The 15,288-nt window shown below is 40.0% G+C and overlaps 3 protein-coding genes across 3 annotated transcripts in view; 2 read left to right on the top strand and 1 right to left on the bottom strand.

Moving 5' to 3' along the window:
* myo9ab (myosin IXAb) overlaps positions 1 to 2,869 on the top strand; it is a 56,224-nt gene extending 53,355 nt beyond the window's left edge. Inside the window, 1 exon segment of the mRNA XM_077004640.1 lies at positions 602 to 2,869. Within this exon segment, the coding sequence (XP_076860755.1) occupies positions 602 to 1,005 (404 nt within the window). The 3' untranslated portion in view covers positions 1,006 to 2,869.
* Positions 2,870 to 3,548: 679 nt separating this feature from the next.
* plex9.1 (PML-like exon 9.1) lies at positions 3,549 to 12,357 on the top strand. Its single transcript, XM_077007241.1, has 3 exons — positions 3,549 to 3,714; positions 3,875 to 3,937; positions 10,978 to 12,357. The coding sequence occupies exons 1-3, from the start codon at positions 3,654 to 3,656 to the stop codon at positions 11,496 to 11,498; spliced, it is 645 nt and encodes a 214-aa protein (XP_076863356.1). The 5' UTR covers positions 3,549 to 3,653; the 3' UTR covers positions 11,499 to 12,357.
* Positions 12,142 to 15,161, bottom strand: rsl24d1 (ribosomal L24 domain containing 1). Its single transcript, XM_077007242.1, has 6 exons — positions 15,000 to 15,161; positions 14,264 to 14,377; positions 14,093 to 14,165; positions 13,939 to 14,002; positions 13,708 to 13,793; positions 12,142 to 12,676 (listed from the first exon to the last, which is right to left on the bottom strand). Exons 1-6 carry the CDS (start codon positions 15,078 to 15,080, stop codon positions 12,609 to 12,611), a joined length of 486 nt encoding a protein of 161 aa, XP_076863357.1. The 5' UTR covers positions 15,081 to 15,161; the 3' UTR covers positions 12,142 to 12,608.
* Between the last annotated feature and the right edge of the window lie 127 nt (positions 15,162 to 15,288).

The raw sequence follows: 15,288 nt of genomic DNA, 5'->3' as shown, positions 1-15,288 counted from the left end.
GAAAAAAGGTTGTAACATATTGACAGTAATCAGTATAGAATGAACCCAGGAATGAAAGCATGACAAAGTTACATTGTCCTTCGTTTTCACAGTAGCAAGGGTGTTCAAAAGGCCAGTCATGTACCGTACAGTTTAGCCAATAACACGTGACTTAGATGTACAACCAGTTGAGCAGGTCTAAAACAGCCAGACGAGACAGTTACACCAAACACAAACGTGTTCAAACTGAGTCTGGTCATTGCTCATTACACCAGCGGAGTATAAATGAACTGAGCTTCTACACCTCAACTAAATTCCCGTGTGATTACTACCTTACAAAGACCACTTTAGCCTACTACAATGACTATATGTGTAGTATTAAATTAATTGGCCATCAAAGGAAAATCCTTAAGATTTACAATATAGGCTTTGCGTGCATGTGCATGCGCCCGTGTGTGTGTGCGCGTGTGTGTGCGCGTGCGTGCGTGCGTGCGTGCTGAATTGAAATGTCTAAACATCTGCTGTAGTAAGACTGAGATCTCAGCCTAGAGGTTACTAGGTTAATGCGTGTTTCGTTTGGTACAGTGTAACACTCACATATTTTGCTCCACATCCGTTGTAGAGAAAAGCTGCGTCACCGTCCGCTCTCGGAAGTCCGAGTCCAAAAGCAGACGTGCTCTCCAGCGCCAGCCCGAATCTCTGGACTCGGTGGACTCCGCCATGGCCTCCCTCTCCTCCGCCTCCTCCATCCCTCACTACCGCTTTAGGTCCTCCTCCTCCGGCCCGTTCTTCTCCTCCATGGGGGGTGAACAGCTTCCGCTCCCCGAGCTGGAGGCGCCGGACCGGGCCGTGCTCACCGCGCGATGCGCCTCCAGCTCGGAGAAGACGCGGCCGAGGACCAGGGGCAACCGCAGCTGCCCGCCCAGGCCCCGGGAGTCGGGGGACGCAGGGGCCCGGCGGAGGGACACCGAATTTGGGTCGGGGCAGCCACTGGTGCTTTATGGTAATAATGAATTCATGGTGTAAAGACGAGAGCGAGCCCCATATAGGCTGAAGCTGGTATTCAGAGACCCGGAAGCGTCAAAACCGCTGAGAGCGGTGAAGAGAAACGCAAGAAGAGAGCTGAAAAAGTGTGTGTGAAATGTAGAACGAAAGAAAGGCAGAGGGCTACATCTTGAGGACACAGAGGGGCGTAGGATGAGGGTAGTTATCCGTGAGCTCATAGCTTTTCGCTACAGGTTGACGTGGATGCTAACTCAAGCTCTCAGTGCAGGATAATCTGTTGGAGTAGTGGGACAAGATCCGGATGGAGTGACGTTGGGAAAGGGGAAGACGTGGTGGGGGTCAGCCTGCCGAAACAAACGCCCCCACAGCTCCACCCTGCTGGGAGAGGGCCTGCTGGACCGGGCCGCCTCTTGCCGCTTAACCTTGAACTGTCCATCCTCATGTTTACAAAACTGAGCCAATCAGAAGTCAGCTGACTTCAGCAGACTGCATAGCGCTTTGCTAACACTTTTTCATCGCGATCCTGAGATGTCGGCATTTCAGACATTCAGAATGTGCTAAACGTGTAAGATAATATTGTATTATTCAGAGTAAAGAAGCAACATGACGCAGTGCTGCTGTGTGGAGAAAGTTTACTCATCTGGAATCTTTTACAGCAGTGTGTATGTCAGGTTTTTTTTATTTAGGTGCGTCTTTGTGTCAGTGTTGTGTCTCGTAAGCTTGTTTGCATTCTATTTTTCCTATTCAGTTCAAGATATTTTATAGGATAATTTTTTGGGAAGACAAAGGAAACATGAGTGGTTTGACCAGACAACAGCAGCTCTAATGTAGCTCTCTCTATTCATAATGAATATGTCCACATGACAACATGATTTCTGTTTTCTCACGTTCTCTTGTTTTTTTTAATGATTGCATATTAGTGTTTTGTGTGACCAAATCAGGACTTGAAGTATTTGTTTCATTTTATATTATCTATTTTTATGTGGCTGATTTAAATACTGTTCCTAATATATTGTTGTTTTAATGTCCTTTCCCGATTATATAAATATATATCTTTTTTATGAGAGCCATCTTTATCTTCATTTACAGTTTTCTTTTATGCCATTAGCAAACGTTGCTTGTCTCTTCACAGCAGGTCTAAAATCCTCTTAAAGAATAATATCTCAATCATATAGCTGGAGAATGTCAGAATAGTACAATCTTAGTCACACACACACACACACACACACACACACACACACACACACACACACACACACACACACATTTGAAGCCTCATTCCCATTAACCTTGTGCACTAGTACAGTTGCAGAAACCAGTTTATACCCACTAATCATGTACTTTTATAGAAGCACACAACGTTGTTCTGTTCACAGTATATACTGTACTGCATTTAGTACTGTACTGCATTTAGTACTGTACTGCATTTAACAACCACTCCCATCATCCTTTCAGGAAAAGTGTTCCAGTGAAGTTGTTTACTCCTTGTTATGTGCTGTTACAACTATCTCACATAATCTACCAGTCAGCATATAGTGTGAATGTTCCCTGTGGTGTAATAGATCAAGTAACATGAAGCTGCATTGCTCGTGTCTCAGTGTTATGGTGACTTGCAAACTTTTCCTTTCCTTCTCCAGCAGCGTTTGAACTAGACGAGTCTTGCCTCGTTCTGTGGCCATGAGGCTAGTCTCGTTCTGTAGCCCGCTGGGTGACACTATTTCCAGATGTCTTATTCAGTTTGTTTGTAGTCTGAAGGCTGAGCCGGGGTGGTTCCGCTTTCCAAAAGCTTTGCACAGATCTCCATATGTGAACAGGACAACAAGAAAAAAGAAAAGAAAAAAAAAACCCACCAGTTTCCGTGTGCTTCATGTGTTGTCTGTCATACGTGAATGTACTGATAGCAGAAGGCATGGTTCACACAACACTCTTCGCTTATTTCCTTCACATCTGTAAAATTCAAAACCGCCTGCAAGAGTGTAGGTGAGAAAACACTGTTTTAAAGGGATATATTATCCTGTTTGTGATGCTAAATGTTGAATTATCTGTTTTGTGTTTTGACAGACTAGACCGTCTGAAGGAACTTGTTTGTGCATCTAATTATTATTATTATTATTATTATTAATATTTTGTGTGCTAGAATTGGCACCATTGCCTGTGGTTTATTTTCTGTATTTCTTTAATGTACAAATATATGTTTATGGATGTAAAAAGAATATAATGAACATCCACTTATTAAAAAAATAATATAAAATGTGTACAACATTTCCTGAAAGCCTTTTTTTATCCCTGCACAATCTTACTTTTTACAGGAAATAGTTAAAACACATATTTGCAATGTTAACGTAATATAAATGGGGTAGGATAAATAAACAGTGAGTAAGCTCACCTATAACTCGTTACCAAATCTGTATTCCCCACCTTACCTTCCCAACGTGTTTAACATGTGTTTAAACGTTTAAATTTCTCACTGCATTGTAGAGCCAGAGAGGCGCTATAGGACTGTTATTCTAGTACCGTTGGTGCGCACCGGTTGTTCTCGGGGTTTTGTGTACGGGCTTGTCAAACTCTCGCGATAGCTACACATCAATCTTTCACATAGGAAAACGAAACAAGCGATTTCTTAAGTGTGACACCTATGACCGAGATTTATATTACATGACACACCTTTAATGTGTTTCTTGTGGCACCCGTTCGTCCTATTTCGGCAACTCTTCAACAGATATCCAGCGGGTATGAATACTTTTATACTTCAGTTTTGTTCAATCAACTTTTGTCCAGCTGACTGATACGATTTCAAACTGTCAAGATAAACTGTCAAGATTACTTATTAGTGTTTTCGGTAAGTTTTAAATTCAGAATGTGTAATAAAAACTAAAACTCTTTTTAACAGGTATGTCTCACGCGACACATGAGGAGACACTGGTCTTTTTTGACCTGGAGACTACAGGACTAGGTACATAGTCTAACTCAAGTATTGATTATCTATTGATTACATTATACTTCGCTGTATTTATCGATACAAACGTTTGGATTCGTGCTTGACTGGTCCGTCCGGTTCTGGGGCAGACACACAGTCCGGCCGTGATGACACTCAACACCCGTGTGTGGGGTGACACGTGTTGAGGGGCTGTTCCACCCACGATTACATGTATTCATGTGTAACAGGTTCACGATGTTGGGAGCAGTGGAGCAATAATGTGTCATGAGGGCATGTAGTCTAAAGCAGTGATTCTCAACTGGTGGGTCAGACATCTTGTAAAAAAAAAATAGGCTACTCTTCTAATTGGAGAGGGAGTATTAACACAGAAAGGCATCGACATCTTACATAAAGGTAACGCTGGCATATGCCACTGTTATCGGCATCTTACGTACAGAAGGCACTGGCACACGACACGACACTTTGTTTTCAGACACTGGCATGTGCCTATATCTGTGTCATTTGACTTTGTGCCTACGTTCAGATGTTTACGCTGCTGAAACGTTATTTGAAAACTACTGAAAGTCATTTATAGGTGCCAGTAGAAAGTAAGACACCATATTATTTTCCTCTTGGGAAAGACCTCAGGACCCTGTTATATGATGCGTGTTGTGCCGAATTCATACTCCTCTCCAGAGTCCGACTCCCCTCGTTTACACGCACTTAAAGACGCTACAGATGATATTCGCGATTTACGTTGTTTCTTTGCATAAACGTTAACACGGACGAAAGTTGCGTCGTAAAGGCCCCAGAACAGTGCGCCTTGCTGTTTTCAATAGTATTTAAACCGTCTATCATAAGATCACCAAACAAGTTGTATTAAATTACGTGCATTCTAAACAACAACCTCTTGAATTGGTATTAATAACTTTAATAATAATTTTAAAAACATGTTATTTTAAATATACTCCACCACTGCAACGTCTAAGGCACCGTCTACAAATGACCTTAACATGGACGCAAGTGACGGTCGTAAAGGCCCCAGAGCACTGCGAGCTTTTAAACGGTCCAAGACCACCAAAGAAGTTGTATTTCATTAAGTTCATCCTAAATAAAAACCTACAACTAAAATATGGGTATTTATACACTACCGTTCAAAAGTTTGGGGTCACCTAGACAATTTTGTGTTTTCCCTGAAATCTCATACTTTATCAAATGAGTTGCAAAATGAATAGAAATATAGTCCAGACATTGACAAGGTAGAAATAATGTTTTTTTTTTTTTTTTTTTTTAATAATTTTCTACTTTAAACTTTGCTTTCGTTAAAGAATGCTCCCTTAGCAGCAATTACAGCATTGCAGACTTTTGGCATTCTAGCTGTTAATTTGCTGAGGTAATCTGGAGAAATTTCACCCCATGCTTCGAGAAGCCGCTCCCTCAAGTTTGATTGGGTTAATGGGCACTTTTTTCGTACCATACGGTCAAGCTGCTCCCACAACAGCTCAATGGGGTTGAGATCTGGTGACTGCGCTGGCCACTCCATTACCGATAAAACACCAGCTGCCTGCTTCTTCTCTAAATAGTTTGTGCATAATTTGGAGGTGTACTTTGGGTCATTGTCCTGTTGCAGGATGAAATTGGCTCCAATCAAGCGCTGTCCACAAGGTATGGCATGGTGTTGCAAAATGGAGTGATAGCCTTCCTTATTCAAAATCCCTTTTACCTTGTTCAAATCTCCCACTTTACCAGCACCAAAGCAACCCCAGACCATCACATTACCTCCACCATGTTTGACAGATGGTGTCAGGCACTCTTTCAGCATCTTTTCAGTTGTTCTGCGTCTCACAAATGTTCATCTGTGTGATCCAAACACCTCAAATTTTGATTCATCTGTCCATAACACTTTTTTCCAATCTTCCTCTGTCCAATGTCTGTGTTCTTTTGCTCATATTAATCTTTTTCTTTTATTAGCCAGTCTCAGATATGGCTTTTTCTTTGCCACTCTGCCCTGAAGGCCAGCATCCCGGAGTCGCCTCTTCACTGTAGACGTTGACACTGGCGTTTTGCGGGTACTATTTAATGAAGCTGCCAGTTGAGGACCTGTGAGGCGTCGATTTCTCAAACTTAAGACTCTAATGTACTTGTCTTCTTGCTCAGTTGTGCAGCGGGGCCTTCCACTTCTCCTTCTACTCTGGTTAGAGTCTGTCTGTGCTCTCCTCTGAAGGGAGTAGTACACACCATTGTAGGAAATCTTCAGTTTCTTGGCAATGTCTCGCATGGAATAGACTTCATTTCTCAGAACAAGAATAGACTGTCGAGTTTCAATTGAAAGTTGTTTTTTTTCTGGCCATTTTGTGAGTTTAATCGAACCAACAATTGTAATGCTCCAGATTCTCAACTAGCTCAAAGGAAGGTCAGTTTTATAGCTTCTCTAATCAGCAAAACTGTTTTCAGCTGTGCTAACCTACTTGCACAAGGGTTTTCAAGGGTTTTCTAAATATCCAATAGCCTCCTTACATAGTTAGCAAACACAATGTACACATTAGAACACTGGAGTGATGGTTGTTGGAAATGGGTCTCCATACATCTATGTAGATATTGCATTAAAAACCAGATGTTTACAGCTAGAATAGTCATTTACCACATGAATAATGTATAGAGTGTATTTATTAATTACATTTAATGGTGTAATTACATTTATTAATAATATTATTAATTATTTTTGATGCATTTAATGTTAGCTAAATTGAAAAAAAAAACTGCTTTTCTTTCAAAAATAAGAACATTTCTAAGTGACCTTAAACTTTTGAACGGTAGTGTACATTTTTATGGTGGTCAGTTTTTTGACAAATATTCCAATAGCTTTTAAACGGTCCATCATAAGTCCACAAAATAATGTTGTTGATTAGGATGCACTTAATGTACTATAACTTGTTTTATGCTCTTATGATCGACTTTTTAAAAGCTATTGAAATATTTGACAAATTGTACACTTAGTATGTATACTTGTTTTTATCTTATGAAGGATCGTTTAAAAAATATTGAAATCTTTGCAAAAAACAGAGTGCTCAGTGCTCTGGGGCCTTTACAACCGCCACTTTCGTCCATGTTAAGGTCATTTGTAGACGTCCAATTTATAATTTATAATCCAACATATAATTTATTTATATGTAGAAAGTCCAATTTATTTATATAGTGCTTTTCACAACATTATGAACTTTTGAACTGCCATCTTGTGGTGATGTGTCGTTCGCGAACGATCCGGCTCTAAGAGCCGGCTCTTTGAATTGAACGATTGGAACCGGCTCCGCAATGGGAGTCGTTTTAGGATCCTATTTGAGAGCCGTTTTTTTCCTTCAGTATCTCGCTGTCTCTCCGCCTCCCTGTCGTTGTGCTTGTGCTCTGCAAGTGCCACAGTGCCAGTTTTTTTCCACCGTCGTTTTTATTTGTCCTTCGGTGCTTCGCTGTCTCACGTATTGCTCTGCTTCTGCCAGCGCAATGAACAAAGTCATGTTTGCAGGATTCATACACCTTTACAAGGTGGAATTAAAGCACTTGTACGTAATTTTCAAGGTTTATTTTCAATATTTCCCAGCACGTTAAACTTAATTAAGTTAAATATTTATACATATACTCGAAATGATACGAAATAATTCGCTTTTTTTTTATCACATCGATTCAGTCAGTTTTGTTGTGAAACGAAATAGTTACATTTTCAAGCATTTTCAAGTACTTTAGCCCACTTTAGCACTTTTCAAACCTGGAACACAATGCAACATTAAAATTTGTCAGGTAAATGTTCCTTCCCCTGATTTTAAAAGGGGTTGCCAGGTCCTACAAAAATATCCAGCCCAAAGTCAGTGTAAAACCCGCCCTCCAGAAGCTTAAACTAGCCCAAAGTATATGTCTGTCACAGATTTTATACCAAATGGCAAAACTATGGCTGTTTATATTAGTCATTAATGACTGGATTTTCAAACAAGCCCAATTTGGCGTGAAAACCGTGAACCTGGCTACTACATATAGTTTCGGAGAACTCTGCAAAGAATGTCTCCACTGTCCGCATGTCAAGCGTGTGCTCCACACATCTGAACAATCACACGCAGCTTTCAATTAATAATGTAAACCACTGAGGAAAAAGGTTATTTCCACTTTTTTTTGTGGAAACTCATCACAAGTGCTTAACAATGTCAATAATAAAACAAAATGTTATAAAATTAGGTTTAAGCTATTAATTAATTAATTAATTCATAACAGTGATGCCGGTAACGCGTTACTTAGTAACGCGTTACTGTAGTCGGACTACTTTTTTCAGTAACGAGTAGTCTAACGCAACTACTATTTAAAAACTAGTAGTCAGATTAAAGTTACTTATCTAAAACATCGTGCGTTACTATTTCTGCATTTCGGGGGAACGTAGGTTATATTTATTCATTCTTATTTTTTGGCTACACGTTTCTTACGCGGTTACGTCATCTCTGCTCTGCGGCGCCAAAGTCAGATGGAAGGAGAGGTTCGCCTTTAGCAGCTGGAAATACAGGCATTATTTTGATTTTATTTCGGCTAAGGAAGACAACATTAAGGTCCGTTGTACACTCTGTCCTGGCGACAGAGTGCTGTCTACTTTCAAAAACACAACGTCAAACCTGAAAAAAAAAAAAAAAAACCGGGGCTTGGCGGCGAACGTAAATTGTTACCGGGCGGGGTGTAAAATTGACTAAATTCAGTATTATATCGCGATCGATCGATCGCCGGTGGTTGGCGCCAGATCGAACTAGTAACTCATTGAATCATAGATGTGGATCAGAGGTAAATAAACTGGATTTTTTTTTCGGCGTGAGATATCGGAAGTGTGGCGTAAGCGTGTGAAGACAGTCAAATGCGTGTGTCTCAATGCGTGACAGTTGGCAACCCTGTAAGTGGGCGGAGTTGAACAGAAAGACTGTCTTATTTATTTATTTAAAAAACATGTAAGCCTATTTCAAGAAAAAGTTTACAAATGCCAGTGTCATTTTTGATGTTCCGGTTAAAATACATGTCAATAAAGTGAGTATTGGCAGAACTGGTAGTCATTTTCATGTTATAGGGGCGGGGGATCAGCCTCTGCTGAAAGTAACTAAAAGTAATCTAACTTAGTTACTTTTAAAAGCAAGTAGTCAGTAACTTAACTGAGTTACTTTTTAAAGAAGTAGTCAGTAGTCAGTAGTCGGATTACTGTTTCAAAGTAACTATGGCAACACTGATTCATAATGTAAAAAATAAATATGTGGAGCCGTTTGGGAGCCGAAAGAGCAGGCTCTCCGCAGAAGAGCCATTAGAGCCGCATCTCAAAATAGAGCCGAAAATCCCATCACTACCATCTTGGATGCGCTTGCGCAGTAGATGAAAATTGGAGCCAGAGCATGCGCATTAGAACTGGTAGGCAGGACAGTATCTCCGCCAGAGACCGTATCTCTGCCCCAACATTCGTTAGGATACGCCCACCAGTATAGACGCTTGACGTTTTAATAAACAAAGTAAAAGGTTTTAATACTGCTGTCGAGAGTTTTGCTGTAGAGTGTTTTGATAGAGTTTTGCTGTTGAGCCCGTTCACGTTTGAGCGTCTGGTATTAGATGTCAACCAACGCAGCTATTAACTGTCAATCACCTTATCGCCACACCCCTTTAAATAACACTTAATAACTTCTATAAAATTTGTTTATCGTAGAGAAAAACACTGGGAGAGATACTAACGCAATTGGGTGTTATAGAATTGACAAAATATAGTTGCTCAAAAAATGTACTTTACGTGTAATAAAAATTCAAAGTTTCTCGTCCGGCCCGTTCACTTACATGGGAATGGGCGGGGTTAAAAATTTTACTGCAGCCAGCCACTAGAGGGCAGCTGACTCACGGAGGCTTCACTTTTCACTCGTGTCGTCCAGTCCACTTTGGTCCAGATCCCTAATGAGCAAGCCAGACGCGACAGTGGCGAGGAAAAACTCCCTACGATGGTGGGGATTAGGAAGAAACCTCGGTGACGGTGACAGTAGTACACTTAAAATAACATGTCTAATTCCGAACATGCGAACATGAAAGCAACTTAACCACATTTACAAGGAAGAGAAAGACATCAAAGTCAAATTTATTTATATAGCGCTTTTCACAACACAACAAAGCAGCTTTACAATCGTTTGGGTCCATCAGACATGTTGGACGAGTCGGACGACAGAGATCTTAAATAACAGCTGATCTGACGTGAGTGCTTATTAGTTTGTATAATATTGGCACCTAGAAAAAGTTATTGGCGCCTGATTTTTTCCTTTTAGGACCTACTGGCTCCTTGAGTAATTTTTTGTCTTGAGCCCAGCATGCAAACCAATCGTTTACCCTTTAATTTGTTATAACATTTGTACTGTATGAAACTGGACGACTGGCTGAGACCAGTTGAGAACCCCTGGTCTAAAGCTAGGTTTATTCCGAAAATGACGTAATAGCGGTGGCTCTGCCCGTGCGCGAGGGGCTCGCGCGCTGGCGATTCGCGAGGTCGTGCACCTCTCGAATTTTCGCGCGCGCCGCGATTCTGCGCAATGAACAAAGTCATGTTTGCAGGTTTCATACACCTAAACAAGGTGGAATTAAAGCACTTGTACGTCACTTTCAAGGTGCATTTCAATATTTCCCAGCACGTTAAACTTAATAAAATTGTTATACTCTTAATGATTCGAAATAATTCGCTTTTTAATCACATTATTTAATGGTTGTTTATTTTCAAAACGCCCAATCTTAACGTCTTCACGTTCTCTCATGTTTCCTGGAATTACAACAGGCTCGTATTTGTTAACGTAATACAAGAGAACTGTTCAGTCAGACAGATATTTGTTGTGAAACGAAACCTGGAACACAATGCAACATAAAAAATCTTGGGGAAATGTTCCTTCCCCTGTTTTTGAGGGGTGTTTCTTTTGATACCACATATCGTTTCAGAGATCACTGCAAAGAATGTGACACAAGAAGCCCAGGTGTTAACTGAATTCATAAAGCATCAGTGGTTTGCAACGCTAATGTTCCATGTCTGTCCCTGTGTTTCTCTATAGATACTTACAGCTGTGACATAGTTCAGCTCTCAGCTATCAGTGGAAGCAAGACTTTTAATGTCTACATGCTTCCTCGCTGCACCATGTCTGACGGGGCCTCAAAAGTAACAGGCTTGACCACCTGTGACCAGCAACTTTTCCTACATGGGCAGTCTTTGGATACCATCCCAGTTAAAGAAGCTCTAATATCTTTCATTTCCTTCCTGAAGACAATCAATAACCCACTTTTGGTGGGTCATAACTGCAGACGGTTTGACAGGCCTATTCTACTCCGAATACTCCGTGAGTTCTCGCTGCTGGATGAGTTCACAGGTGTGGTCTCAGGTTTCATAGACACACTGCCTCTGAGTAGAGAGATGTTTCTGCTCCAGAAGTACACCCAGCCCTTCCTGGTCCAGCACTTCCTCCAGAAGGCCTATGAAGCACACAATGCTACAGAAGATGCAAGAGCCCTGCAGGATTTGTTCAGAGTGTGGCAGCCAAGCATCGACCTGGTGAACAGGCACAAGTTTACGTTATAACAAAACACTGGTACTGACAGGTCATAGTGCCCCCAGTTAATTGAAGCACATGATTGGGGCTTTAAAAATTATGTACAGTAGGAGCAACAAAATGGAGGAGGGTTTTTTTTTAAACATACAAAAAGATCAGGCTGTGGCGCTTTTATTTTGTATGAGTGTTTGTGTAGAAACATTCCTGATACTGACATTAACAGGTCATCAACAGAACATCTCAACAGAATGTACAGAACTAGTCAATTAAAACCAGCAGTACTTTGTGTGTGTGCATGTAAAGCCTAACCCATCATGACCTCATTAAAAAACTGTAAAAATAATGAAAGGGCTGATCAGTCATCAGTAGTTGGAAACCTCTGTCTACTCTCACTCTTCACTGTCCTTTGAACAACAACTGGGGGGAAAAATAGTCTTCTTCCACCTCCATAATATTGCTACGTATTCATGATGCTGAGAAGTTCTTGTTCATGCTTTCATTACATCCCACCTTGATTACTGGAATTCCCCCCTCAATGGCTTATCTAACAAAACCATCCACTCAACTGGATTGAGGGTAAATTTAGTAAGTAAGTTTTTCCTAAGACATGCTTAAAGATTCAAAGGAAAACAACTAGAAATTACATTAAATAAATGGTCACAGTCAAGAGGATATTGTTGTACTGTTTAAATGTCATTCTATTATTGGAAAGATACATTATTAGCACAACAAATAATACATTAGATGTCCTAGGGCATGCTATGTGATCTATGTGAACAGTTTTTTTATACAAAAGATAATTTGTCCACTGTTAAAGAGATATGTCAGCCAACATGAATGTGTTTAACTGAAGCCCACAACATTTGGCTCCATTCATCGTTTCACATTCTGTGTAGGGAAAAACTTACTGAAACCTGCTGAAACTACATATGTTTCATCATGCCAGGACTCCAGCGAATAGCACATCAATACATTTTGGGATGCAGTAGTCCTGTTTTGAGAAGGGGCCATTCTTGGTGGTTAAATGTCAAACAACAGTTTCCAGAAGGGTGGTTTTAAGAACTTAAAGCCTACGCTTAAAAGGTATGTTCTTGAGAGTCTGGTTAGAGAAAGGATCTGAGCGCTGTAATATAAGAGGCTTAATCTTCCATTTCCACATCTTCTGCCAGTTTCTGTACCATCTTCTCCTCCAGCTGTTTGGCTTTTCCTGTATTTGCAGAAAATATGTTAATACCACATTATGGCAGACGTGTGATTTTATCCAAGAACTGTACAAAGTTGTGTGTTTGTGTGTGTGTATGTATGTATATATATATATATATATATATATATATATATATATATATATATATATATATATATATATATAGAATTTAGGATTAGAATTCAATCCCGACATAGAGCTCCAGGATCATTCACATACCAATTAGTTCCAATTTAAGTGACCTGCTTCAATACACTCTGGGCTGTTGCCTCCTGCTTCTCTCTCTCATTGTATGTACAATCAACACACTGTTAACCACTGTTTTGTTTTTCTTTTATTATTAGTTTTAATTTTTTATTTAATTTTTTTTCCTCCTTTTGCTTATTGTATTGTATCTTTGTTTAATCTTGTTTGTATGGGTTGTATACCTTAATCCAATAAATAAAACAATTAAAAATCCCTATTCCAAATGACTGTGTCAGTTATCATTTAAAAATTTTTCAACATCAATTTGTGAATGTTTTATTTTATTCTAGTCTAGTATTATTGGGTTTATTCATTCATTGCTTAATTATAATGGTGACTGATTTATCAACTAAGAGGAAATCTTCAGGTTCTATAAAAACAATTCAGTGTTTTAAGTCTAAGCAACAGTGTAAACAGCATATTTCTACTAGATTAATAACTGAAGAAATATTTTGGATATGCTTCTTAGCCTGGTATGACCTCATAGTCAAAAGCTTGTCAGAAAAGCAGTTTGAATTCTGTTGCGCAAACTCTGTACAACCTATTCTGTAGTTGTGATGACACATTTTACACCTTTTAATAATGGTGAAACACAGCTTTAAATCTAAATGGCATTTTTGTCTGTATGCATGTCTGTTCCCCTTTAAAATTGCAGACAGCAATTGGTTCACAATTTTTTTTTTCTTTTTTTAAACCATCACTGTGCAGACCATGATGATTGTGTGATATGCAGAGTGCTCCTTTGTGAATCTGCAGACAGGTAAGTGTGATTTGCACGAGTGACTCACCTGCATGTGGTGCTCTGATGAGGTGGATGTTTTTCTTGACTTCGCTGATGGCTTCTGCCTTCTCCAGCTCTTTTCCCTTCTTCAGTCTTTACAACAAAAGAAGAAAACATACTTCAATACTTAAAGAGAAGAAAAACTGAATAAAGTGCCACACAGTGGACGTATAGCCATGTTTGAATGACTCATTAATAATCATTAGTGAGATATTAACTAAAACTAATGTTAATTCACCTGTTCTTGATAAATTGAGCCTGTCGCCTCTGTTTTATCGTCTCCACCTTCTGCATGGCCTCCACTAAAGGAAGAAAGTAAAATGATCACACCAGTTCACCATCATTAAATGAAATATGCTACACACTGACGTGGCACAGCAAGGTCTACACACCAGTCTTGTTCCACAGCTCCCTGGTGTATTTAACTGGGGTGCTTCTACGCTTCTCAAACTCCAGTGCGTTATCCTGTGATGGAAGGAACATGATTAGGAAAGTCACATATAATGAAATATATTCATATTCCTGTTCACTTTATTCTGCATATCCCTCCCCAGTCTTCTTACCACTGTCAGCTCCTTGCCCGCAGCTTTTCTAAATGCTTTTGTCCATCTGGTCTTCCTTGGATTTCGCTTCTTCTTGAAGTTCTTGTGACATTTTGATTTGCAAAATCTAAATACCTGCAAGAGACACCATGTAGATTTAAATGTGCTTATGAGGACTGATCAGATACACTCATCATTAAAGGCATCTGACCTGCATGTCAACTCACAATTCGCTTGATTTGGTACACTGTGTGTGTTTACTAACAGGCCCCTAACCTGTATCTCGCCACACAGCAGTCTGGTTCCAACAGTGACACGGACATAACACTGACACGAGTGTCGCAGAAACAGCTGCTGGAGCATTTGTGTGTGTCTGTCTGTGTGTATGTATGTGTCTGTGTGTATATGTATGTATGTGTCTGTGTGTATATGTATGTATATGTGTGTCTGTCTGTGTGTATGTATGTGTGTGTGTCCCTGCGCGGTTGTCTCCCAACTATAAATATCCAGTTAAAAGCTCTGTGAAATTGCCCCGATAAAGGCTAGAGACTTCTTTATTTTTAAAAATCAAATTTAATTCTAATAGTTAATTTGAACTATTAAAGGTTTTAATAAAGTGGGTGTAGTGACTGATCGGGTCTGATTACTCAAACACTGGCAGTTAGCTAACCAGCCGCGTTAGCTAGTTAGCTAGCATGCAGTGTCTTCTACACACTTTAGCCCATAAATCAGCTATTCATACAAGTTACTCAAATACCTTGCAGTCGTTCCGAACAAACATCATTCCATGGCCCGGATAGACCGGTCCGGAGCAAAAATAACACTTCTCAATGCGCATTTTGATTAAATAGCAGCTGCACTATTCGTCCATGTGTTTATGGTTCAGGCGTGGACGCTGGAAGGAAGTGTCCCTGCGTCATTTCCGGTGTTGTGCTGTCGCGCGAAACTCTCATAAAAGTCTTCCTTAACTGAGCGAGAGTTCAACTTGGGGACTTTTATACAACCAGGAAATAATTACAGATTTGTTTTACGTAGTTTTTATGAGG

The sequence above is a fragment of the Brachyhypopomus gauderio genome, chromosome 5, assembly GCF_052324685.1.
Source record: "Brachyhypopomus gauderio isolate BG-103 chromosome 5, BGAUD_0.2, whole genome shotgun sequence".
NCBI classification, from domain to species: Eukaryota; Metazoa; Chordata; class Actinopteri; order Gymnotiformes; family Hypopomidae; genus Brachyhypopomus; species Brachyhypopomus gauderio.
This window is presented reverse-complemented; position numbering and strand designations above follow the sequence as displayed.